The sequence below is a fragment of the Camponotus floridanus genome, unplaced genomic scaffold, assembly GCF_003227725.1.
Source record: "Camponotus floridanus strain SB8 unplaced genomic scaffold, Cflo_v7.5 scaffold45, whole genome shotgun sequence".
Taxonomy (NCBI): Eukaryota; Metazoa; Arthropoda; class Insecta; order Hymenoptera; family Formicidae; genus Camponotus; species Camponotus floridanus.
The window spans coordinates 1,277,463-1,303,255 of NW_020229603.1; the positions used below are offsets into that span (position 1 = coordinate 1,277,463).

Consider the following 25,793-nt stretch of genomic DNA (forward strand, 5'->3'; position numbering starts at 1 on the left):
TGTATAGAACCTTATATACAGTGAATTAAAATCATTATTTATTATTAATTTATTATTAAAATAATCATTTATAATACGTGATTATAATACAATTAAAAACAGTAATATATATAATACGTGAAATATTATTACGAAATGACTACAACGGAAAGCTTGAAATATATTTACCACTTGCCATTTTCGGAGCGGTCAGAATTTTGCAAAATTATGAATCAAAACGATAAGTGGGAAGAACTGGCTGGTAAGTCATTGAAGAGTGACTCAATGGTCTCTTACAAAGTATACATTTATTTAATACCACTTTGATCACTTGTTTCTTGATTTTGCACATTAAATTGTATTTTATTTCATCTTTTTTACTTTTTATGTTATTTTTATTATCTTCTTATTTAATAACAATTAATTGTTGAAAATATGACATATTATAATTATTTATGTGTAAGCGAAACCTATGTTTATATTAGCTATTTATATATAGCTATTTAAATTGGAATATTTTGTATACTATTATAACATCAACAGGTAACTGGATGAAGTATGATGTTCTAACAATACAGAGTCTAAGAAAAGAAAAGAATCCTACTGATGAACTTTTGACATTATGGGGTCATCACAATCATACTATAACAGAATTATTTGTTTTACTATCCAAAATGCAACACTATCAGTCAATGGTACCTTTGTTAAATTTTGTTGATCAAAAATTTCATCGACTTTTGCACAGTGGAGAGGCTAATTTGCAAAACATACCACGCAAGCAACTGATTAACAAGAATACTAAAGATTTAAAGATTGGAACACAGAATTTTAATCAACGTGCATCACCACAGCAGAGTGTCGATAAGATTTTAAATCAGCCAGTACAGTTGGCTATTAGTCCAAGCAATTCTAATAATTTGTTAGTAGCCTCGCCAGGAGCAGCTGTTGTATTTCTGCCATCTTCACAAAATACTGGTAGCAATGCCAAAAAAATCAATGAATCATCACTACCAAAAACAGAAACTACCTTGCCACATGCAAGTTACAGCGAATTAGCTATCGCTACAAATGGATGGAATCCACACAATATATTGGGAAAAGGTGGTTTTGGAACAGTATATAGAGGTACATATCCAATTTACATTAACATGTATGTTAGCAATATAATTTTAAAAAACTTATATAGATAGCAGCATTTGTATATAATTATTTGTATTTATATGTTAAAAAAGAATATCTTATTTTTTATATTTTAAAATTTATTACTTTAATTGGCTTTGTATAGCAACAATAAATTATAATTTGAGTTGTAGAAAATATACAAATTAAAATAATTATTATTTATTTAAATTATTACATTTTTATTTTATTGTATATATTGTATATATTGCAGGCACTTGGAAAAACACAGATGTGGCAATAAAAAAGATTCGGCAAAAAGGACCTGATTCAGATGAAAGTTATATTTTACAACTCCAACAGTCACTGAAAGAAATAAAAATTTTGAATTCTCGTGCTCATGAAAATATTTTACCTTTATATGCATATAGTTTTGGTGGCGAAGCACCATGCTTAGTTTACCAGCTAATGAAGAACGGGTCTTTGGAAGATAGGCTCCTATTAAGACAAAAAACCAAACCACTAACATGGATACAAAGGCACGAAATTGCAAAAGGTATAGCACGCGGATTGCAGTATTTGCATATCATAGGAGATAAGCCATTGATTCACGGTGATATTAAGAGTGCGAATATTTTATTGGATAAAAATTTTGAACCCAGAATTGGGGATTTTGGATTAGCGCGAGAAGGCCCTGAAAGAGATAGTATGAAGGTAAATAATTATCCTAAATTCTATAATGATTTAGATAAGTATGATTATAAATGACTTATAATATATAAGTTGTTAGAAAATCTCAAAATAATTGATTTTTAAATCTCAACAATTTTATGATTATTTTAAAAAGTTTAAATACTAAACTTTTATATTAAATAACTTTTGATTAAATAATAAGTATTATCAAATAATTATTAGATCAGCAAGATTCATGGAACGAGACCTTATCTACCCGAAGAATTTTTATTTGACAAAAAATTATCAACAAAAATAGATACCTATAGTTATGGCATAGTTTTATTTGAAATGGCAACTGGGCTTCGAGCTTATGATGATTCACGGCCTGAGAAAAAATTTTTACGAGATTTAATTGATGCTTGGGAAGACAAAGATCTTTTTCTATTGATAGACAAAAAGGCTGGTGAAAAAGACAAACAAGTTTATAAAAATTTAATATCTTTGGGAAAGTGGTGTGCTAACAAATTGGCACAAAATCGGCCGGAAATGGAATTTGTATTTCGAAAATTGAATGATTTATAAATACATTTATAATCACAGCGTAATATCTACCTTTTTGAAATGGAGCAAATCGCTCATATATTTATTCCAATTGCATATATGAAACAATTTAAAAAGAGTATATTGTGATGTAATTGATGCATTGTAAATATCACTATGACAATAAAAAGTTATATTCATATTTTTATATTATATGTATAAGATATTATATAAAGTGTTACGTTGTTAAGCTTTGCTAACAAATTTTAAATAATTGTTAATCAGCTTTACTAATAAAATTTATGTAATGTTGCATAAATGAAGCACAATATAACTATACACACATTCTTATTATTATGTATTGCTTATTTTATTATATCCCTTAAAAATAATAAAACAACTATAAATTTTATATAAAAAATATATTATTACATTTTAACCCTTGATGCTTAAAAAATATATCATAAAAGTGTATTAATATTTGGTGTATATAAAAGATAGGATAAATACATTAATTAATTATTTTTTAAATTAATTATAAAAAAGTTTATATATGTAAAGCAAAAATTAAACTATTTCAAAATACTATATATACTATATTGTATATTGTATATATACTATATACTATATTGTAAATATATATATATATATATATATATATATATATATATTTACAATATTAATTTTTAGGAAAAAAAATTCTGTTTTTGTCTGCTAAAGTTTTTTAAGATACATTATTCAAAATTATTTAATTATAAAAAATCAATATGTTATCTTACAGTTTAATTACTATATTTTAATTATTATAGTCACAATCTGCAAAAATTAGTGATATATTCACAATTCTTTATTAAAAAAGTAATATTATAGTATTACAAATTTGCATAACAAAAATTTATGCGTATGCTAAATGAAAATGTAAACTTTATTATAATAACAAAAAGTATATTAATAATAATCGGTTATTTTTATATTTTAAAAAAATAAAAATTTTATCATGTCCTCAGAAATGAAATATATTACTAAAATTTTACGTAATCAAATAATTTAAATATATTTAAACTGTGTGTATGTGTAATAGCTTGTATATAGTCTCACGCTTTTAATTCCAATTGATTTGAATATATTTATCATAAGACTTGGGCAATTATTTTATTAGTATAAATTTAAGTATAAATTAAGTATAAATTAAAAATACAATTAAAATCAGAAATTTGTACGATAGAAACATTTAAAATCTTATCTATGCTTATCTACATTTTCTTGTGGTCAAATTATTAAAATATAATATAATCAATATATAAAATATTATTTTTTACACATTGTACGTAAATTATCGTACGAAAATTAAACGTACTATCATTATATATACATGTACATTTAATCACATATATTATTTAATATTATCACATATATTATTTAAATCTTTTTCTCATGCTATGACATTAATAATTATTATGTGATTTTGCGTCATTTTCGATATTGCGAATCGCAAAGAGCGCAAGAAGATTCTATCAGTTTGCTTTATTTTAAGTTAATTACATCAAATTCACGATAACACATAGAATTACAAAAATATATCAATTACCCTACTGCATTTTTATTAATATTTAATCGCATACCCAAAAATATTTGTCTCTAATTAATTATAATCGCGAGTTTATACATGTATTCTTAACTCGTCAGAACTAAACAATCTCTTAACAATTCTTCTCAAACTATCTCATTGTCAGTTTTTCTCATTACCAAGACAACCAGTTTTTCTCATTACCAAGACAAATTACCATGACAACCGTAAAATAAATAGACAAGCACCGCAGGACGTGTTAAAGATATGCAATTTAAAATATAAAATATAAAATTAATAATATAAAAATGTAAGAGCTGTTAAGAATATGGGGCTTCTACTGTAAACAGATCGGTCTTTGATGTGATCTTTTTAATTATTGGTAAAATATTTATCGAATTATATTGGCCATTACAAAGTATTTATAATCGGGATTTATACATGATTCTTCTCGTCAGAACTAAACAATCCTTAACAATTCTTCTCAAACTATCTCATTGTCAGTTTTCTCATTACCAAGACAACCAGTTTTTCTCATTACCAAGACAAATTACCATGACAACCGTAAAATAAATAGACAAGCACCGCAGGACGTGTTAAAGATATGCAATTTAAAATATAAATAAAATTAATATAAAAATGTAAGCTTTAAAATATCTTTATGTACAATCTTTTATTGTTTTTTAATTATTAAATATTTATCGAATTATATTGGCCATTACACAAAGGTATTTTTAAGTCGGGATTATTAAGACTTCTGATCGCCTCTTGCTCTTGTTCCTGTTGTTGTTTATTGAATATCCGTAAAGTGGACGTCAGCGATAGCACTATCATCATCATCCCAATAATACCAAGTAGATATATCAATACCGTCTGTGCGATTGGTAGTATTTGCAATATTAATATTAACAGAATATATAGGTAAGTCGGCAAAAACGGAATATACTGAAAAGAAAAGATTTATATTTGTTACATGATTTGCTGATTGCATATATGATAAAGGAAAATAATATTATTTATGACAATACATATTATTAATCTGCATTTTTTAAATCATAAATATACACACACATATATTGTTGTGTGTGTGTAAGTGCGTGTATTTATAATTTAGAAATGTTTTCATTATGTAATAGGAGGAAGAGATAAATTGTATCTGTATCTAAAAAAGAGATAGAGAGTAAAGACGTATATACTTTAAATATTTAAATCATACATATTGAAAAAAATTGATGTAAACAAAATTTAAAAATTTATAATTATAATAAAAATAAACGAATGTACTAATTATATAATTTTATAAGCATATTCAATATAAGAAAAGATGAGTATAAATCATCTGTGTTTGATAGTATCTGTGTTTCATATTATGAAATTAAATGAGCCGATCAAAATACAGATTAAAATACTTAGATTTATACTTGAACATAATCAGTGATTTCGTAATTATTCTTATTAATACATGCTTGACGTTATGCAATATTTTTTTATAGTAACTATAAAGTTGCTCAATAAACTGTCGTTAGTAAATCCAATAAAAGGAGCAGTTTAGAAAGCGGAGATATATAATCCCCTTCATAATCTTCGCAGGAAAACGGGATTTTTATACATCGATTGCGAAACCATGCAGATTACTCACCATATCGGTCCAAAATATAGGTACTGCGATGTCATTAAAAACTGCAATCTTAGAGTTGTAGCGTGTGGGATACATTATCAAATTTGTTTGCATCCTTGAATGCACTTTTATAGGTATACCAAATGCCTGAAAAAATAACATCGCGGAAGTGAGAAGTTTGCATTTATATTTACAAATTATGGCTAAAGAAAATCTAGATATAAAATTTTAGATTTAACTAAACAATTTATTTATTTTAATTTCACTTTAATTGTATAATAATTTTTATTTCTGTTTATAAAAACTGAAAAGATATATAATCATATTGAAAAAATTATTTATTAAATCATATTTGGAATAATAGAAGAGATTTTAATTTTGTTATTTATAAGAACACTCTTTGATTGCTGCTAATGTTTTTATGAGAAATATTTAATATGACAAAAACATTTATGTATTATATCTGCATGATATCATATTTGCACCAACATTTACCAAATATGTTGCAATTAAAATCTAATTATTCTTTAAGGAAAGTCTTCAAATTAATAGTCTTTGAATTTATTACATAGATTACAAGTGTTAGACAAGATTGAAATAGTATTGAATAACGTAACAGTAAACAGCTTTCGAGCGTGTTCTTTATACGCATAATTCTGAGGAATGATGCCATGCGATTGAATAATCTGCATATAAGACTTATACAACTTTAATTATACAAAACTTGAATACTATGAGTTTATTTGTTGTAAATGTAATCTCCAATATTTGTTACCAATAAAAATTATTCCAAATCTTTTTATTAAATTTGAAATTTTTACTAACAAGTTAAGATCTTTTTAAATTTTTACGTTTTTAAAAAATTATATTAAAAAATTAATTACATAAAAAATTATATTAAAGTAATTTTTAATTTTATGATTTGCATGTAACATATGTCTTAAGTATTATATAAGTATTGTGTTTTTCAAATATTTAATATTATTTACTTGTTGCAATATTGCGAAAGATTCATGTTTTTTTCGATCTGGTTTAAGACCTTCTATATCCTCCAGCAAACTCGGATCAGCATCGAGAAAATGTGGAAGAGATACAGCTGCTGGGATATCTAAAAGGAGGAAAAATCAAGTCATGAATAATTTATTAAATGATTTTTTTTAATACTATATCTCAGGGTGATCAAATGTATATTCGCAATTATCTACATTGAATGATGAAATATCTCAAAGCTACGACAATTTATGACAAGTCCAAGGCAAATGACCAAACGAAAGGTTACTACATAAATTTATGCCTTCAAAGCAATGACACAATGAAATGTAATGTAATGATAATTAACATTAGCTGCTTAAGCGATATCTTATCATAGCATGTACATATATATATATTACATACATAATCATTCATGCATTGAGAAAGTTTATATTTTTAACAGACATATTAAAATAATAATCTAAATTAATAAATAATATGCAAAAAGTGTAATAAAAATAATAAACATAATCATAAGTGAAAAAGCTTAAATCATTGCAATTCTTAAATTCTTAATAAATTCTTAATAAATATATGTATATATATAATAGGATTTTAATTTATATATATATATATATATATATATATATATATATAATTCTTATATGTGTTAAAATTATAACTTAATTATGATAAAGAAAATAAAAGAAAAATACTGATATAAGGGCTGACAAACACATCATAATAGCATTTTAAGCTCACCGTAACTTAGTTTGATAGGATACGTACTATAATAACAAGGTGTTAAATTACATAGTCCTTTTTTCAGACAAGTTTTCTTCTTACGGCAATAGCATTCATTGTCCGAGTTCCTATCAGGTGGCTCAGCGAAGTCATCTGTGAGAGTGTAGAGATATCCTGATAAACCATCTTGTTTTACTTCTTTCTTGAATTTAATCGGTAGCGTTCGACAAAATGCTTTCCTGAACACTCTGAAAATGGCACGCTTATCCATACGTGGAGGAAATATGATACCTTCCGTAGCACCTTGAATTGTATTGCAAATTGAATTTCTAAAATGAAAAAATTAACACTAAAATTGCTTCATTAAATGAATAGAAAATATATAAAGATATTAAATAATTGTCATTAAATAATTATTTCATTGTAATCATTGACTGGATATATATATATATATATATATATATATATATATATATATGGCTAAATGTGTGTGTGTGTTTTACACATGATTTATATAAATATTTCATTATATAAGTTTTAATATTGAGATAAACTTAATGTAATATTAATGTATAATATAATTAGCGTGTGATGATAACTCACAAACACATTAATTAAAGTAAAAAATATATTTGAACTCTCTATCTAATAAAATCTCTATCGAATCTATTCTTTTAAAATTGCTTTTTTAATTAATGCTTTATTAATATTTATTAATACAATTTCTTTAACTTTAGGATATTTTTAATTTTAAATATTAAGTTATATATATATATATATATATATATATATATATATAGATTAAATTTTATTTATATTACATTATTTTTTCAACTGCGTCATTACGAAGACAAGTCGAGAAGAATAAATACAATTATTTTAAAGAAAAATTTCAAAAATTTGTATAAATCTCTCGTGATGTCATGAAAATGCGCAGTAGCGAATTGTCGAATATTTTCATTGACTACATTGATATTTTAATATTTCTTGACATAATATTTGTGGATCGGAATAATCTTTGCAGTGTCACTTGTGTTTGTATGCAGTCGTTTACATTTGTAAAGTCAAAGACGTTTTAACATAATGTGTTATTTGATTTTTAACAAAAGTCTCAAAAGTCAACAAAAGTTGATTTTTATATTCATGGAAATGCCACTTAGCACCTTTGGACAGAATAATACGGTATGTCGTATGTCTTTTTGTTTTAATCTTTTTGTTATAATCTATTTTTGTATATGTAATTCGCTTGACATAATGCAAAATTTTACATGAAATACGATGAAATAAAAAACATATCAATAAGTAAATGTTTATCTGTCTGAAGAAAAAAATGCACTTTTCCGCAACACAACCATTGAAACTACGTTTTTACCCTTCTTGAGTCTTATTGTCTTCTGTTTCAATATATCCCCATTGCGCCAGTCCAGGACTGCCATTGTATTTGTCGATGCTGAGATATCGTCCTTTTTCATTCACCATGTCAGAATTTTTTCTAAGATTCATCGTCACGATATTCTCTCCCTCGTCATACATCTAAATACAACAAAAAGATATATACAGATAGATTTTAAAATTATATTTTAAAATTTATTTGGTTTCATATAAATTTTATGTCCTACCGAGAGACACTGAGAGAGAAATGTCATTTTTTTATAATTAACTTGATTTTATCTATGTTTTAATTATTTATTTTAATTATTATTAAAAAATTATATATTTATTTAATTCTGTAATATCGGATTTAATTTTTGTTTTTTATTTTATGTATAAAAAATTTATAGTTTCCTAAAAAAATTTATTGAATAAAATGTTTTTATTCTTCTTTCGGAAATAGTTAATTGTGATACTTATGTAATAATTTCAGCGTAATTTTAGCTATCGGAGAAGCACCGTTTTCAATTTAATTTTTATATTATTAAAAATATAATTTTCATAAAAGTAAATTATTTTACAGCAGTTTGCAACAGAAACGCATGTAAGACATAAGGGCCCTTCTTTTCATTCCATGTAATATATAATATTTTCTTATATTATTTCGTATCTTAAATTATATGTTATAATATGCATGGAAAATGTCTCTAATAATATATTATTCAAATTGTGCATAAATTGACATATTTCGATTTTATTCTGTGTGTATATGTAAAAAATTCCATACTCATAAATAAGCGATAATATCTTTAAACATTAAATGCACTATTTGAATTATTAATGTAACGAGAGAAAGGTCCGGAAATCATGTCTCCTGAGATTGTGTAGCTAAAAGTCGTTAATACTAACCTCATGAACCCTGAAACGAGCATATATAAATAGTGAAAGGATCGGAGTGATTCGTAATAATTGCGAAAAGCGACAACAGTTCAACATTCGAGAGTTTATGACAATATTTTAATTCTCTTTTGCATTAGCATATAATTTTGATTAGGTTGAATTTATGAAATTATATATCTATTATACTTAATTTGAAAAATCTTAATTTAAGAAAATATAATAGGATTTAGAAAAAATTTTTCAAGATATCTTTTCTTATCGTAATTTATAAAATACTTTTTATAAAATACTATCTATAAAAGAAACAATAAATAAATACGTATATAATAGAACCACATTATACAAATTTATCAAGGGAAGAATTAAAATAATAGAAATAAACTAATGTTAATAAATAGAAATAAACTAATGTTAATAAATTATAAAATAAGTTCCAAATAACATTTCTAAATTTTAAAGAAATAATGTTATAAAATTGAAAATATGAAGAATATATATAAACATTAATTAAATATTATAATATATACAATTATTTGCTGATCATTTGCATAAAACAGTATAATGTGAACGCTTACGTAGACGCATAAATTTCAAACTTGCTATGTGGAAATAACAATTTTATTTAATTGTATGAACAAACATATATATCAAAGTTGAATAATTCAGCTCAATATTCTTGCGCTCTAAATATATTATTTTGTTTCTATATAAAAATTTTCTAAAAAATATCTTCAAAAAAGTCCTTCAGATGATATTTTTTATGATATTACTTTTAAAAAATCAATTCATATATTAAAGAACCGGTTTCTTTTTATGCTCCTAAGTCAGGATCTTTTTTTTAGATATGTATAATATGTATAATTATGAATAATTTTAATAGCCGCGACACCGACGGTCAAGAATAATAGCTTTCTTATTCAGTTTTTTATATGTCCAAACAAATTATTTCAATGACGTAAGTAAACGTATCTATTTGGAAGATGCAATAAATGCAAGATACATCTAAAATCAACTTTTTGCATAAAAAATAAAATATATGTAATTTCGAAGTGACATATCACTTGGAAAATTTGATAATTGCAATAATAGTTAATGAATAAAAAAATAATTAATTAATTTTCTATTGCTAAAGTCATTAATATAAATTTTTCCTAAAATATGTGCTGAAAACTATATAATTGAATTAGAATACTCCTAAATGAAAAAAGATGTTAAAGTTTCTTGTATGTAATAAAAAGAAAAAAGCTTAAATAGTAATTTAAAAAAAGCATATGTAGTTACAATTTTCTTATGTCTTACATGGAGCGTGTCAAATATACTAAGAATATTTTTACAAGTTAAAATTCACAATACTAAGCAAATTAAAGATAATTTTACTTACAAAGAAATTTAACTATCTTGGTCATAAATATATAATAAATTATAAGATTCTATTGCTTTTACTTTTTTATTTCTATTGAATAAATAAATAAGTAAATTGTAATATATTTTTTGCAACAGATTAAAGAAATAATATTACGTTTTTAACCCTTTTGTATCTCCGACTTTCTCAGAAGAGATGCATTTCATATGAAGACGGTTTTATAGATTTTTGAGTACTGATTCCAAATTTATTATCAAAATTTAAATTCAAAATGGTAGATTTAAAATGGCGGCCAAAAAGTTGAACTATCGATATATTTAAAATATGAACTTGGATTTTAATTTTTTAAATATGTATCTTTTTCCTGAATATACACACATGCTCGACTCGCGACATGATACACTTTTTTTTGCAAGTCGCGCATCTATCGTAAAACTCTTCTGGATGCCCGTCACACGCGTCGTCTTACTTTACGCATACTTTAACTACATGTATAAACTATTATAATAATTATCATAATAAAGTTGTAATCACATTTATGCAAAATTTTAAGTCTATGCGATTAGCGCATCTATATTCTATAATTCTATGATTCTATGATTCTATGATTCTATGATTTTTTGACATAATATACGATTATTCTCTACTATCTAAAAGTTTGATTTTTTACAAAGTTTATAAATAACTATATTTTATTGCAAATATTACATTTCAGAGTACGTTATTATTTTATAGCTTGAACCTTCTTCTTTTAAAACAAGTCAAAGTAATGTCAATAGGATTATTTCTTTAAAAGTTATAATTTTTTTCGTAGGTAGGACATATATCCCGGAGATACAAAAAGATTAAAATAGATGTTTTCAGCTAATATATGCGCATTATAATCAGAATTGAAAAAAATGACTCTTTAATCATTTTTTTTATGTCTGCATACATTGTGATTTAATGATTAGTTTATTCAATAATTTTTTATACTTTTTATATATATTTTTATAGTATTTTATAGTATGCGTTTTTCAGTATTTTATTATGATAGATCTAAGCCATTTTATTTACCCGATCAAGAAGACCGAATTTTTTAAAATTAATAAAGTTTGGCACGATCTCACTAGCCAATGTCACCATTGAATCTTCATATCCCCACAGATAATCATATACTGAGATATTCAAGATTGGTTTGGAACCCATCACATTCGCCAGTTGTACCACAGGATAATTCACTAAAAATCCGGCATCGTGTAAAGCGGATGAAACACCCTGCAGCAGAAAATTTTAATGAATACAGAACTAATCGTAAATACATTATAAGCAGTATGTAATTGTAAATAATATATCTTTTAATAAGCAAGATCAAATCATTATTTCCAATTGCTTACAGCTTAAGTGTAATTGTATAAGAAAAGTTACGAAACTGCAGTCATTATATTAATTCACAACTCTCAACCACAAGCGTACGATTTTATATATAATTTATATACATAATTTACTTTTACATGATACACATAAAAAAAATCTATGAACAAAAATATGCATTACTTTAATTACACTTAATTATTCCTAATTGTTTTACAAGTAACAGAAAAATTGCGTGTAAAACGATCATAATTACTATTAAAAGATATTTCTGAATAAAATAAAGATTATTAAAATAAAGTTAATATTGTTTAATTAATAAAATTAATATATTGTAGATAAAATTTTACAAATTAAATATTGAATTTTCCCGTGCATTGAAGTGTGTGTGTGTGTGTGTGTGTGTGCGCGCGCGCGCATAATAACAAAGATTCGTTAAATTCATAAAAAAATTTAATAAATCTACATTATTCTTTTTTTCATAGAATTCTTTTTAAAAAATTAATTAACAAGATATGTATGCATATTTCTGAAATATTTTCTATTTTTAAAAGAATTCTATATACATCTTATATAACAAAAAGAAAATAGATTTAGTGAATTTTTATGCTTTTTTACTATATATTACTATTAAATAGCTATGCTTTTGGCAATAATTAAAAAATTTATTTTAAATTCAGCTCTTACATATAATTAAGAAGTTTTATTGTTAGAATTATTTAATATAGATACAATAAATCCTATGATTTACTACGCTTACCAAAAGAGGTATATTCGGAACATTGAGCATGTCCTTCGCAGGATTGTTAACTGACATTTCGGGTACATAAACTATCTTCCTTCTGGGGATGTAGGTAAGTGTGCCATTATCGTTAAACGTAATGTTATTGTTTTCAAGGAATTCTCTGCATCAAATATTTGACATAATTTTCCAAAAATTATTTATAAAAAATATCTTTCATATATGTATTATTCACAATATAAATATTTACAAAATTTCATATATATGTATATATGTATACATAATATTTTATGTTAACAAAATGTATGGTAATTAAGCAAGACACGCAAACTTACTGATAGACATATGGTCCAACCTCTTGAACTTTGAGCTTCTCCTTGCCGCTTAGAAACTCTACTGGATTAGTAATGTTAAATATATACACATTTAAATATATATCAACAGGTGGTTTTTTCCATATTGAGAAGAGAAAAGAGTGCGGTGTCATTTGTGTATTCTATAAAAATAGTAAATTTTTTTCCATATAAATATATTTAGTAAATTAGAAAATTATTTTTCTTGCAGTTTAGATATAATTATATATATATATATATATAATTATATATATATATATATATATATATATCAAATTACAATAATATAAAATAAATTGATTCATATTTTTCTATAATAGAATTTTTTCTTTACGTAATTTTTTTACATTTTACTTGTTTTTCTGCATTGATATTAGTATCATTTATTAATTATATATACTCACATATTTTATTAATATATTTATGGGATCCACAACATAAATTACGTATGTTAAAAAAATACATACAATGCCCAACGTAAATAAGATGGTGCATTCTAAAAAAGAAAAATATTTTGTTTAATGAAAGATCAAGTTCTTTTTATGCTATATGTATATCATTGCGAAATATTTTGCGTAAAAATCTAGTTATTTTATTATATGTATATTGTATGTGAATATGTATGCGAGAGTATGCGAGTGCGAGTGCGAGTGCGAATGTGTGTGTGTATGTATGTGTGTGTGTGTATGCAAAAATTGTAACAAGCCGAGAAATTAAGAGAATTAAAGTAAATGATTAATTGATTTCTCCCAATTATTTCGAATGGATAAAGTACTATTATTAGCTATCACTATCACACATATAATAGTTTAATATTATTAATTATAATACATTATCCTAATAAATATAAATAAATTAAAATCTACTTTTTCACTTCAGTCTAGTACTTAAAATTTTTTTGTTATTTTTGTTATTAATAAAATATTTGATGAATTATATTAGAATAATGTCCTTCAAATTTTTTCATTTTTCTATTATAATATTAGTATAAATATAAATTATTTATAATTAATTTTAATTCATTTTTTAAGAAATTTATTATTAAAAACATATTCAAAATTATTATTAATTTTTATATGATAGTAAAACGATAATGGATATTTGGGATATATATTTGCAATACTATGCAAAAATATGAGGCAATATATGTCACACTTTAATAAAAATCGACATGACTTTTGTTAAAGAGAATCATAGTTAAAAATGATCCGACATCTAAAATCGGTCCGGCATGAAACATTTAATATATTAACGTGTGCAACTGGTTTTCGGTACACAAACGTTGACAAACGCAAAAATTTAAAAATAACATGTTTGATGAATCATTGTTTACCACTTCATGCTTTTGCGTCATAAAAAGTAAATCTTTTGGCATGTTTTTGCCTGTTATTTATCTTTGATTTTGCTTGTTTATCGGAATTTAGTTCGGCACATCGGATCGTTGTGTATATATGTAACTCGTTAATCACATGCAACGATCCTTTCGCTGCGGGCTTGTCAAGGTAAGCGTTTAAAATCTTAATAGATCAACGCAATCTTTCAAAGTAAATTCCCGGAATGTCGAAAAAAAAAGAGAAAGAAAGAGAGAGAGAGAGAAAAAGAAATACAAATTTGTTGTAAGATATTAAATATCGCATACTTCTTTTAGCCATAATTATATACTTTACATTAATTATTGATAATTTTTAAAATAATAAACTACAGTTTTAGAAATTTTATTAAAATTTGAATTAACAATTTAAAATTTTACATATTAAAATTTTAGCTAGAAAAGATAAAATTAAGAATTTAAAAAATTTTTTTAACATACATTATTTTGAAATTCTAAAATCTTAAAAAAATATATTAACAAATTGAGAAAGAAACAAAAATCAAAAATATATCATATCATAAATATCAAAAATATATCATAAAACATTTCTCAAAGTTTTTTTAATTATTAGTCCATATAATACATAATTTATGTTAATTTTATTTGTATCAACTGACTAAAAAATTAGATTTATTATATTTATGCTCAATATATAAGATCTGTTCATCGATAACGTCGGAAAAATAAGATGTTATCGTATTTATTAAGCAATGAATATTTTTTCTATCCGCAGGGTCATATATACAAGTGCAGCTTTGTGAATATCCTTTTTTATATTCTTCTAAGAATCTTATTTGAAAAGATACGTCTAATTTACATTTCAAAAACATGTAGAATATATTCCTTGAACCTTGGAATGCTATGAATGTCGAATTGTCGTTTCATGCAATTTATAATACACATTTTCTCCATTTAAAAAATTGTTGTAAGAAAGAAATCAGATAAATTGTGCGGGATTCTCTAAAATTCTAAATAAAAACTTAAAAAATTTCAAGCTAACAGATTTTTAAATTTAAAACCAATAAATCAAAAACACATTTTCAATGAATATTGAATTTTTAAAGCTGTTAATCGTAATAAATAAAGATATTCTTGTTAATGTTAATCTTTAAATGTTTTATGTCAAAAGACTTGTTAACTGTTTACAAAAAGTCTTTTCGAAAATCAATCTTCGATAGGCTTGCAGAATAAAAGAAAAAAAAACAGAAAAAATGTTTTATTATATACAAAAAATGCTACATATATACACTACTTTTTCACGAAACGAATTGAAATTGAGATATTTGTCATAGCGCACAAGTTTTTACATGCCTTCATCAGTAGCACTAAACTAGAATCTCAGTCAATTTTTAGCATTGCTCATCAGCTTTTCATTGCTCCCGAATCGCTGATAGAATGATCGAAAATCGAAAATTCCCCATCGGAGCTTCTGAGGCAGTAGAAATTTCACCATCAATTCTGTAATCCAAGTCTTGCAACGACTGACTTTCATCTGTTCATATGCATGAAAATGTAGCTATTCGAGCGTAGCGATTCGAAAGGACAACAACGAGTTCATGAGCAATATTAGAAATTGAGAGTTGGGCTGAGATTCCAATTTGGCAGAATCGTACTTTGACATACAAAAGCTTACGTCGCGCGTTATGACAAGTGTTTTAATTCGGATGATGATTATATCAAAAAATGAATATATAAGTAATGTATATATAAATAACTTTTATGTATAATAAAATATTTTTCCTCTTTCTTGTTTTATTTTATAAACCTATCAGAGATTGATTTCCGAATAATCCTCATACGATAATTTTATAATTTCTAGATATCTAGAAATATAGATCGTGTCCTAAGATGCTTAATCTGTACAGTAGATAGCAGCTTACCTTGACTCAGATTCTGTAGTATTATCTGTGTAAAATATAATAAAAGGAGCCAATCGAGGTCGCTACGTTCATTACGTTCATGAAATCTTTGATTTGACCAGACTCTCACTTTATAAAGATTCGTACAACGCTATGACCGACGATTTCACGATAAAAATAAGTATGCGTTTATTAGAATGTTTTTATGTACGCCGTTGAGCAATTTTATTTTACTTGATTTTATCTTTTATAAGAGATTTCATAGTAATATATGATAGTAATATGATTCATAGTAATATATGATTGTTTGTAGGAAATAAAATTAAAATAACATTTGTTTGTGTGTATATAAATTTATGATGATTTAAGATTTATAAGATTATTAATTTAAGATTTATAACATAATATTGCTGTGCTATATTTTTAAATAAAACTGTAGACTCAAAGTAAGATTTATAATAGTCGCACTTTTGTAATATTTAAGTAAAATAAATCTATCAGCTTTATCGCTTATTTTCATAAAACATACATAATGATACATGAATAACAAGTAAATATAACAAATTATATAATTATACATGATTAAGTAAAGCGATTCAAATCCAATTTCCAAGATATCACAATTTAAAATTATTATTAATAAGAATTTATAGAAGTTATAATTCAATTTATGATACAAATATGCCATGAACGCTTAACATTATATTCTGAATTGCTATGTGATCTTATAATTATCATCATTATTTTTAAGCAAATTTAATCCATGCATCTTCTTTCACATTGTAAATTAGAGATTACTCACTCTTAAATTGTTGATAGACGATCATAGATTTCATGGTTGATTTTTTCGTTTTATTATCCTCCTTGTTACTTTGACTGTAAAATCCTGAAATAAAAATAAAATTAGCCCATTACGCAAATTAAAGAATAGAATTAGTAAACTAAGTTATCAATGTTATCAAATTAATTAAATATACTCGTTAACATATTTGTCAAAAATGTTTATACTTTTCATAAATTAATATATAAGAAATGATTTTGAGGAAGAGAAAAAAGGAGAGAAGACTGCTCACTTATCAAATTTGTTTTACATTTTTTTCATAATTAAATACAATCGAAAAAAATTGCTACATATAAATATTTTTTCTTTATTAATTGCGTTATTATACAATCTGATATCTTCATTAATAATTTATTTTTGTCAAAAATATTCAAAATTAATTAACTATATTAGTAAATTTAATAGATATTTTTAAATCAAATTTCGTATGAACCAATTCGGCTCATTAGCTACGTAAGCCTATGACCACGCGGCACTATTTGTTCGTAGAATCGATTCATACAAGTAAATTTAAACGACATTCATTATAAGTTTGCCAATGCTATTAGCATATTGCTCATATTTGCATAACAATCACAGTTCTATTCCCTTCCTTGTAAACTCTACGGACATTTTTTCCTATTCTGTTTCTTCAGCGAATTGACTTATAAGAGGACGATGTCAAATTATGCCATTATGAAATGCATCATTAAGATATACATATATGATATATGATATCGGAAATATTAGTAATGTTAATATTACTTTGCTCATCTAAATGTATCTGTTTTGCAATGACATATAATAGCATAAAACATATACTTACTTAATATAGACATCTATTGAATGTAATTTATTATATATATATATATATATATATATATATATATGTATATATATATATGTATATATATATATATATATATGCATTTCATAATGGCATAATTTATCATCGTCCTCTCATAAGTCAATTCGCTGGAGAAACAGAATAGAAAAAAATGTATATATAAATATATATATTTATTTATTTATTTTAATCCAATAAAAATAAATTTTTTACCTATTTTATTAATTTAAAAATTATTTATTTTAATTAAATTATTAATTAAATTAGTAAAAGTATTTATTTTAATATCCATTGCATGTGTCTTAAATTTTACAAATTATGAAAATCAAAATAAAATAAGGAATATACTGTATTGCTCTGTGTGTGTATTATTTTTATGATCAATATCTTTTATATATTGACATAAAAAATTATAACAAAATAAAACAAAAAAATTCAAATTATTTAATTCTCTTGAATTATAGATCTTTCTTTCTTTTTCTCTAATAATATTTTTATAACAAAAATGTTCAATACAAGAAATATTACTAATGCTAAATGCAACGCAATATGCTTAATCGAATTATTATCGCTTACGTACATATTACACTTCTTGTTTCCTACAATGTTAAAGATTGTCCTTGGAAATGTTGATTACAATTATCTTCCATTATATGACACTTATAATATATTAGACAATGAATACATGAATGATCGTTATTCATAATGGATACATTACATAGCAGTTCGGTAACAAAACATGTGTAAAATATCATTAATTCACGTCATCTAGTTCATGCTTAAGTTCACGATCAACAATGAAGGCTTCTTCTCGCATACACTTTTTACTGATTAAAAACAGTATTAATTATAAATCTGTGAAACTCGTGTTAATGAACTTTTTTTTTAAATTATACCCAAAAATGTATAAAACATATTTTTTTATTTTTTTATATTTAATAAAACTTATTTTTTATATATAACTTAAGTTTATTTATAATTTTTAGTCTTTCATATAATAACTTTTAATTTTTAGTTTTTGTATGTAATAACTTTTTGCAATTTTTAAATTATCAATTATGTTACTAACTGATATTAATATATTAATTATTAAGAACATAATGTGGATTAAATAACAATAAGATAGTAATTTTAGTATCCCATATAGAATTTATGTTCAAAAGACATTCAGAGAACATCCTGAAGATGTCCAATCGTCCAAAAATGTCTTCGGGACGTCTTTTGGATATGCAAGTCATGTGGGATACTATGGGTCTGTTCTTTTCAGCTGCACTGCTGCACTAGTGCAATAAGTTAGAAAGAGACAAACATACTTTCTTTCACTCTAACTAATTGCACTAGTGCAGCAGTGCAGCTGAAAAGAACAGACCCTATATTTCGTGTAAATAAATGTAATATCAGATCAAAATCAAGCACATTCTATAAATGTTCCAGATTGTTCTGTACTATCTCGACTGACATTTAATTGATAATTTCATTATTATGGAGACTTTTATAGTAACTTTCGCCTGATTTAATCTTGTAATAATTATTTAATTACGCTTATGTACATATTTTGTTACATGTGCGTAAAGTAATTCTTTTTAATTTGATATATAAATTGTTCTTGAATAAATACACTTTTAACAATGGCATATCAAGTTAATTAGAATTTTATCATCATTTATTTTCTGCAATATTGGTTGATTTTTATATACAATATACTATATACAATATATATATACATATATATATATATATATAATTATATGTAACAGATATTGTACTTATATATAAATATATATAATGTCCTGTACTCTATCATTTATAATTATACATATTTTTGCACAATTATATATAGTTTTGTACAATTATATTCAATTCTGCATGAATATACATAAAAAATTTTTTACCGGATAATATGTAACACACACAACATATATAAACTACATTTTTTGCTTTTGTATGATAATTCCATTTATGTATATTTATTAATATTCATGAATTCGTTTCTTATTTTTCATAAGTAAGAAGGATTTTTTTTGTCTATTTAAATCTAGTTTATTTAAATATGTTTTTGTAAATATGTCTATTTAAATCTAGTCTATTTAAATATGTTTTTGTAGTCAACAATATATATTCAATATTTTATGAAAAGTTTTTAAATAACTTTATCTTGAATCTGTTAATAGAGAAGTAAATTTCAAAAATATGCTCATATTGCTAGTTATATATAAAGATAGTATTTAAAATATATATTGACATGACAAAGAATCCGTCAAGATCCTAGCTTGTGTTATAACTCATATGTCGAAGCTAGTCGGAAATGAATGCTTGAACGACTAATATCTAATTTCAAGTTTACGTAAATGTATATAAAGGAACTTATCACTATTATAATTAGTCTTATTATGAACGCATAAATCTATAAACATTATATGTTTATAAATATGTCTGTATACAAACAGTATCTGTGTAGATTTTCATAATATATAGATTTATAATGAATTAAATGTAATTGTTTAATAAATATATTTCATATTGATGACTTTCATAATTCAGTCTACAACGGATTTAGTTTTTATTTTTAAAAGAAATATGGAATATTTTATCATTAAAAGATAAATAATTATTATGTCTAACATTATGTTATCATGTTATAACCTACTGATAGCCTGCGTAATTTAATGATTCTGTGATCATTCTTTATATTGGTTATATTTCTATTTTATATATATATTTTATATTTTATCTTATAGCATATTTTAAATTTTATGTTTTTTTAGATTTTATGTTTTTTTTATATTTTATGTTTATTTGTTTTTATAATAATACTAACAATCTTATAAATATTTTAGAACATTCACAATAATCGTATATATAAAACAAATTCGGCAATACAAATGTTAAAATTTAACCATGATTAAAAATTTTTATACTTGTAATTTACAAAAGTATAAAAAATTATATTGGAAATTATCTAAAATTTTAATTTTATAGATTTTATATAATTATGTTTTATTTATAATAATATAAGTTGATAAACATTAAAAATATTTAATTATAGCAAATTTTGACCTTCAAAAATGTACTTTTAATTACAACAGCTATGTTCAAGCAATTTAAATCAAATATATGAATGCATGATGAATGTTTGGCTAATATTTTTATGATTATAGATTTAAAAAAAAAATCTAATCACAATTAATATATACAATCATATTATATCATTTATATAGTATTATATATTTATATAGTATATATATTTAATATTCCTAATATTATTACAATATCAAGTCTCTATTTCGCAGCCAAAAGTAGATTTTATTGTTAGAAAGAAATCTTTAACATATCATATCAGTGAGTTTTGACGTCAAGGTTTTTTACTACCCATTGCATTATTATCGAACAAAAATATTCAAAAACCGATAATCTTATCCTATGATTATATATTTACATCTAAAGAAAGCGCTATGATGGAAGAATTATTTTATTGTGTAACACGCGTAATCGAAAAACAGGATACATAAATTATCAACAAGTATCATACGAGATTGTATGCTATGGGATTACATGATTGTAAATAAAAACATGATATCTATGTTATTATTACTATTTGCGTTTTAATAAAAGTAAATTTCTATTGCACGTGTACTCTTCTACACACTAAATTTTATTATATAAGATAGAGAAAACGTTAATATTACATTAATAAATTACATACATATAAAGAGAACTGATTGAGATATAATATTTATATATACACCAATATTCATAATATAAAATTAATAATAACAAGAAAAATATACAAATAAGTTTCTTACAAGAGATAATATATGTTTTCTTATTAATTTAATTGTAATATAATAATTGAATTTGTTATCATACAAAAACTCTGCTGATTACACTGAAAGATATAACTGTTAAAAAATAGAATTTTTGTATGCAAATAAATACAAAACATTCTTGCATAGGAATATTCTAACAATAGTGAAACGTTTATCAGTTGATACAGAAACGTATCTCATTTTTACATATAGTATAACTTGAATATAATTAATATTTCTGCTAATCAAACTCTTTAGAGAAAATATTGATCTCAAATTATCTAATATATTTAAATGTTCTTATTCATTAAACAGTGAGAATTTGTAATAAATGTCATAAATACACGTAAAAAAATTTAAAATTTCAAGATTTCAATTATCTACTTTTTCTATTTTTACGTGCTTTAATTATGACAATATTATTATTGTTTAGCTTTAGATAAAAAGCGAAATATTAACACAAATACTAATTGAAATTTTAAAAGTTATAACAATATTATTAAACGAGAAGTTATACGTATGGGAATGTATCAAATAAATATCTATCAATACACATATATACTAAATAAATATCTATCAATACATATATATATATATATATATATATATATATATATATATATGAGGTTCGTCTATTAAATAACATAATTAATTTTTTTTTATTTTTTGTATAGATACTAACTATTAAAGAATAATGTTTTAAAGTTTAAGTTCGATCTATCAACTATAAATATTTCATTATCGAACCTATGGATCATGAAATATATCGAAATATGTCGAAAAAATCAGTAAAAATTTGCAAAAATATAATTATATCTTACATTGAAGAAAAAAAATATCATTATATATTTATATAATATATATATATATATATATATATATATATATCATTATATATTATATTGTGTAAAACTTAAAGAAAAACGCAATATATGACAAATAAATGAAATGTTAAGAGAGATTTTATAGGATGATTGTCTAATGACTAATTTTTTAGAATGATTATCACGTTACACAAATTTTTGAGCTGTTTAGAAGATTTAAGGACGATTGCAGAAAGACAACGAGCGATTGAGATATATTTACGAAATCATCTTTGACATAGAATCTTGTGAAAAGAGTGTGCAAATTACTGAAAATTGATGCAAATGTGATCGTGAAAATATTAATGGAAAAATTCGAATATTTCTGAAGATATGACTTTTTTCGCAACATTTTACACAAGGATTTGAATATTATTCACGGACTATTATTTGAAACATAATTTGACCTACTATATTCATTTGATTCGGCATCCTGTCTCTATTTCCAAAAATCTGTTTCAAAAATTCGAATGATTAAATTTACTACAATAGCATTCTGACAATCCAAGAGATCAAAAGAGTGATCAAAATGATTTTGAAAGAAAATTTTCGAAAATCACTCAGTAATTGATCGTATTCAACACGATGCCAAAAGGATAATTTTGAATAAAATAAATAAATTTTGTTATTATGATTATGTCATTTTTAATCATAGTTTTAGTCTAATTAGTTAATAGACGCATGTCGTATGTATATATATATATATATATATATATATATATATATATATTTCTATACAACACAATTACGCACTTTTTGTTTACTGCAAAGGATGCGCCAGCAGGATGCGTGATAATAAAATTGACACTTTCACGTTGAAATCGATGCTTACTTTTCACAATTATTTTCGCTCGAAACCAAATTTGATGAGATTAAATAAAAAAAAAACATTCACTGAAGCACATTTACTTTGAGATTTACAAATAGTGAATTTCGGAAAATCGCGATAGAAATATATTGTATTCGCCGATTGTATATTCTCTGGGCGAATCTCCACTGTCGTTGATACAATTTCCGTCTTTTCCAATCGTATGAATAATGCGTACGTAACTTATATGCAGTCCCCTTTATACCATCGTTCCTCGTTCGTTGATGGTAAACTTCTCCCTCTCCATTCCTTTTAGATCCAGTACAGCAACCGGTGTAGCAGTTACATGAGCTGTTACTGTTTGCTCGTGATTCATATTAAAATTATAATTTATTAAAAATTGGGATAGAATACTTTATGCATATATATCTAATATTAATATTTATTTATTAATATTAATATTTAGTCAGTAAAATATTCTAGATTGCATATTATTTTAGATTACATTGATGGAAAATTATCAAAATTAGATTAAATAAAACTAAATTTTTTTATGTTTAAAAATTTTAATTTAAAGTAAGAAAATGCAGTGTCAAGGATTTTATCATTTCTTGTATTAAAAAATCAAATCCTTTCTCATACCTTTTATTACCGAGAAAAGAATAATCACATTCTTATTCTCCATCAATATTTCCTTGTTGCGAGAGAAGATGATGTAAAAAAATATAAAAAATCCAAATTGCCCATAGGCAAATTTCAAACAACGGTACTAAAAAGTCAGAAGGCATGAAATCTGCATTCCAGTTGAGTATCGTTTATCTTTTTTTTAATTTTTACATATAAATTGGAAATATACAGATATTTTATCGATATATATACAAGAGAAAATGTTACTAAAATCAATAAAATTTTAAAGATTCACATTTAATAAATAGTCACGTAATGTTCTAGCATTATTATTTTATTTCTATCATTATTATTATATTAAATATATGTATTATCAGATCATATTGATAAAGATATATTATCATCAAATATCAGAAGACAGAATCTTTCGCGTGCGCGAATTGATAGAGTTATGTAAAGATTCAACAATCATTTCACAATATTAAAATTGACTTGTCGCACCAAGATATAATCTGTTTCTCAAAATGGCTTCCAATAGCTTTTTCAACAATTTTCAATAGTTTCAATTCCTTTGGATTTGAAGAAATCTGCAACAATGTTCATTCAATCTCGCATAATGCAAGAACAAATCAAGTAACAAAATTGATAGTTGTTTACTTCGAAGATATTGTATAACTTAAATTAGAAGTGGCTATTGGATCTGCAAAAAACTTATTACAGATTATGAGAGATTCTGTAAATGGATAAAAAATATATAAAAAATGTATATATAAGAATATTTATCATTCTTGATAATTATTAACTGATAATTAGAAACTACTGCTTCTGTAGACATTTGCATCTATAAACAGTTCTGCTAAGAAAAAACTAATTTCAAATTGACTAAAAAATTTATCATTATAAAATATATCATCATAAAATAATGCTAAATAATATTAAAATATGTATGATAAATATATTGATTTCATAATTACCTTGGATAAAATATAATGTTCTCAAAATTGTCCAAATCTGTTAAGCAAATAATCTTAAACTTTTTGATTTAAAAATAAATATGTGCGTGCGTGCGCGCGCGCGCGCGCGTGTGTGTGTGTGTGTACATACATTTATACATCTATATATGTGTAAAGACACCTTATGATATTTTTTTTTAAGGAAACGTAAATTAATCTTGTTGAATTGATATAATCCTCGCTATTACAGTGATCATTGATATTTGAATATATAGACGTGAAAAAGTATTTTATGCATATTTCGATCGAATTCGATTACATTTGATAATGTCGCGGCAAACTATTGACATCTGAATATTCAAATATCAATGCAACTAATGATTCGATTTGCATGTAATTGTTATGAATAATATTGTTTAATGCGTAGATCGAAAGTACAGACTTCTACATAAGCGCGTAAACATAAACATAAAAAATTGCACAGACTTATAGAAATTTATGGAAAATTCATAAGCATATGCATAAGATAATATATAGTTCTG

The 25,793-nt window shown here is 24.0% G+C and overlaps 2 protein-coding genes across 3 annotated transcripts; one reads left to right on the forward strand and one right to left on the reverse strand.

Moving 5' to 3' along the window:
- The first annotated feature begins 93 nt into the window (after positions 1–93).
- Positions 94–2,509, forward strand: LOC105256733 (serine/threonine-protein kinase pelle). The gene is made up of 4 exons (XM_011266918.3): positions 94–241; positions 523–1,104; positions 1,373–1,812; positions 2,014–2,509. The coding sequence occupies exons 1-4, from the start codon at positions 136–138 to the stop codon at positions 2,353–2,355; spliced, it is 1,470 nt and encodes a 489-aa protein (XP_011265220.1). The 5' UTR covers positions 94–135; the 3' UTR covers positions 2,356–2,509.
- Positions 2,510–3,712: 1,203 nt separating this feature from the next.
- LOC105256732 (scavenger receptor class B member 1) lies at positions 3,713–23,917 on the reverse strand. 2 transcript variants are annotated; one of them, XM_025411909.1, is made up of 12 exons: positions 23,696–23,917; positions 17,330–17,413; positions 13,701–13,792; positions 13,279–13,439; positions 12,962–13,106; positions 11,905–12,105; positions 8,587–8,747; positions 7,260–7,543; positions 6,488–6,606; positions 5,520–5,645; positions 4,579–4,825; positions 3,713–4,271 (listed from the first exon to the last, which is right to left on the reverse strand). In XM_025411909.1, exons 2-12 carry the CDS (start codon positions 17,361–17,363, stop codon positions 4,201–4,203), a joined length of 1,641 nt encoding a protein of 546 aa, XP_025267694.1. In that variant the 5' UTR covers positions 17,364–17,413; positions 23,696–23,917; the 3' UTR covers positions 3,713–4,200. The 2 variants fall into 2 exon arrangements, with proteins under 2 accessions (XP_025267694.1, XP_025267693.1); XM_025411908.1 differs by having other exon boundaries at positions 23,617–23,917.
- Positions 23,918–25,793: the final 1,876 nt, after the last annotated feature.